The sequence below is a fragment of the Orycteropus afer genome, unplaced genomic scaffold (genome assembly GCF_000298275.1).
Source record: "Orycteropus afer afer isolate SDZICR_OR568_19922 unplaced genomic scaffold, OryAfe1.0 scaffold00167, whole genome shotgun sequence".
Taxonomy (NCBI): domain Eukaryota; kingdom Metazoa; phylum Chordata; class Mammalia; order Tubulidentata; family Orycteropodidae; genus Orycteropus; species Orycteropus afer.
The window spans coordinates 782,031-783,528 of NW_006921754.1; the positions used below are offsets into that span (position 1 = coordinate 782,031).

General features: G+C 38.0%; 1 protein-coding gene across 1 annotated transcript in view; it reads left to right on the plus strand.

The window, feature by feature from the left end:
* NKAIN2 (sodium/potassium transporting ATPase interacting 2) overlaps positions 1–1,498 on the plus strand; it is a 258,790-nt gene that overhangs the window by 230,863 nt on the left and 26,429 nt on the right. The window contains exon 2 of the mRNA XM_007946586.2: positions 598–658. Coding sequence (XP_007944777.2) covers positions 598–658 — 61 coding nt within the window. The remainder of the gene's footprint in view (positions 1–597; positions 659–1,498) is intronic.

The window sequence follows — 1,498 nt, forward strand, 5'->3', positions numbered from 1 at the left end:
TGCACTGTGATTCTCCTTACTTGCATTGTGATACTCCTTCTTTGAAGGTGTCCACCTCATCACTTTTCTGTAACATGTCCTTTTATTTATGTTTCTGCCTCAGTTCCTATTCAAGTCTAAATAACAATTTTTCTTACTTGCAAGAGTCCATGTAACATACACAAAACCTCCTTAATATTTCTCCCTTAAAACTTTTTTTCCGATAGTCAGTGAAAATCCAATTTTAGATTCTTTGGCTCTGATCTAATGAAAAATCCACTAGAATTTGATAGGCACAAATGCAAATGTGAATTCATTAATGAATGGTCATAATGCTTTTCTTTTTCTGCACCTCATACAATGTGTTTAGGATTGCCTAACAATGAGCAAGTCTTACACATACACACAGGTCAAAGAAAAACAGAACAATGTGTTTATTTGTAAGGCAGCACAACATCACTTGAGTCACAAATAAATACTGAAGTCAAGATCCAGTCCCGTCAGGCATTTGGGACCACTGAGTCTGGTGGCAAACGGCCTGCCTCTGAAAAGGACCCCCAGCGAGGTGCTGTTCTGTTGCCTTTGCCTGATGTCTAAAGCGCCTCTGTTTTGTTTCAGCTGGCAGGGTTCATCTACGCCTGTTATGTTGTGAAATGTATAACTGAAGAAGAGGACAGCTGTAAGTATTAAAGCTCTATTATGTTTCTTTCAAGTTCAAAGTATCCTTTTCACTGCCTCCTACCTAAGCCTTCCTACTTTTCAGACAATATCCTCCAACACATCATTAGAGCAGGGACTAAGTCTTTTGTACCCATCAGGGCTAAGGTGTTTTTCATAAAGTATCCAGCGTTTTGAAAATATGGAGAAACACCCATTTTGAAAACTTCTTTTTTTCATTGAAAGACACATTTTAAGACTATTCCTCATATAGCAATTATCAAGGAACATAGAAGGGGAGATTGGAAGTTGATGTGATTTTAAAATGTGATTAACTTCACTATTTTCTTCTTATAAAGCATTTACTAGATATTGATACCTAACCAGTTTCACCCAGGATTACAAATACCAACAGTCAACAATTTACAATAGTTCTCACAATTCTCAGGAGGAATTGATTTCAGATTACTTCAGGGAATTTTTCTCCAGGGAAACAAATGCTAATATTTCCTTTTGTCTCTATAATTTTATGTAAATAAAGGGCTAGAATTCTGTGGTAGCGTCTTAGTATTGAATTCCATTGTTTGATCCATAGTTTAGAAAACGGAATCCTTTAGAAACATTGAAATGGCTACATAGTCTTCTGTCCTTTCAAAACAGGGTTAAAAGGATTTTACCCTTTCCTTTACCTCCCTGTTGTTGTTGTTGTTGTTATGTGTCATCAAGTCTGACCCGACTCATAGAGACCCCTCCTTGGGTTTCCCAGGCTGTATGACTACAGAAGTAGATTGCCCCATCTTCCTTCCGAGGAGTGGCTGGTGGGTTTGAACTGCCAGCCTTCTGGTTAGCAGTCAAGTGCCTT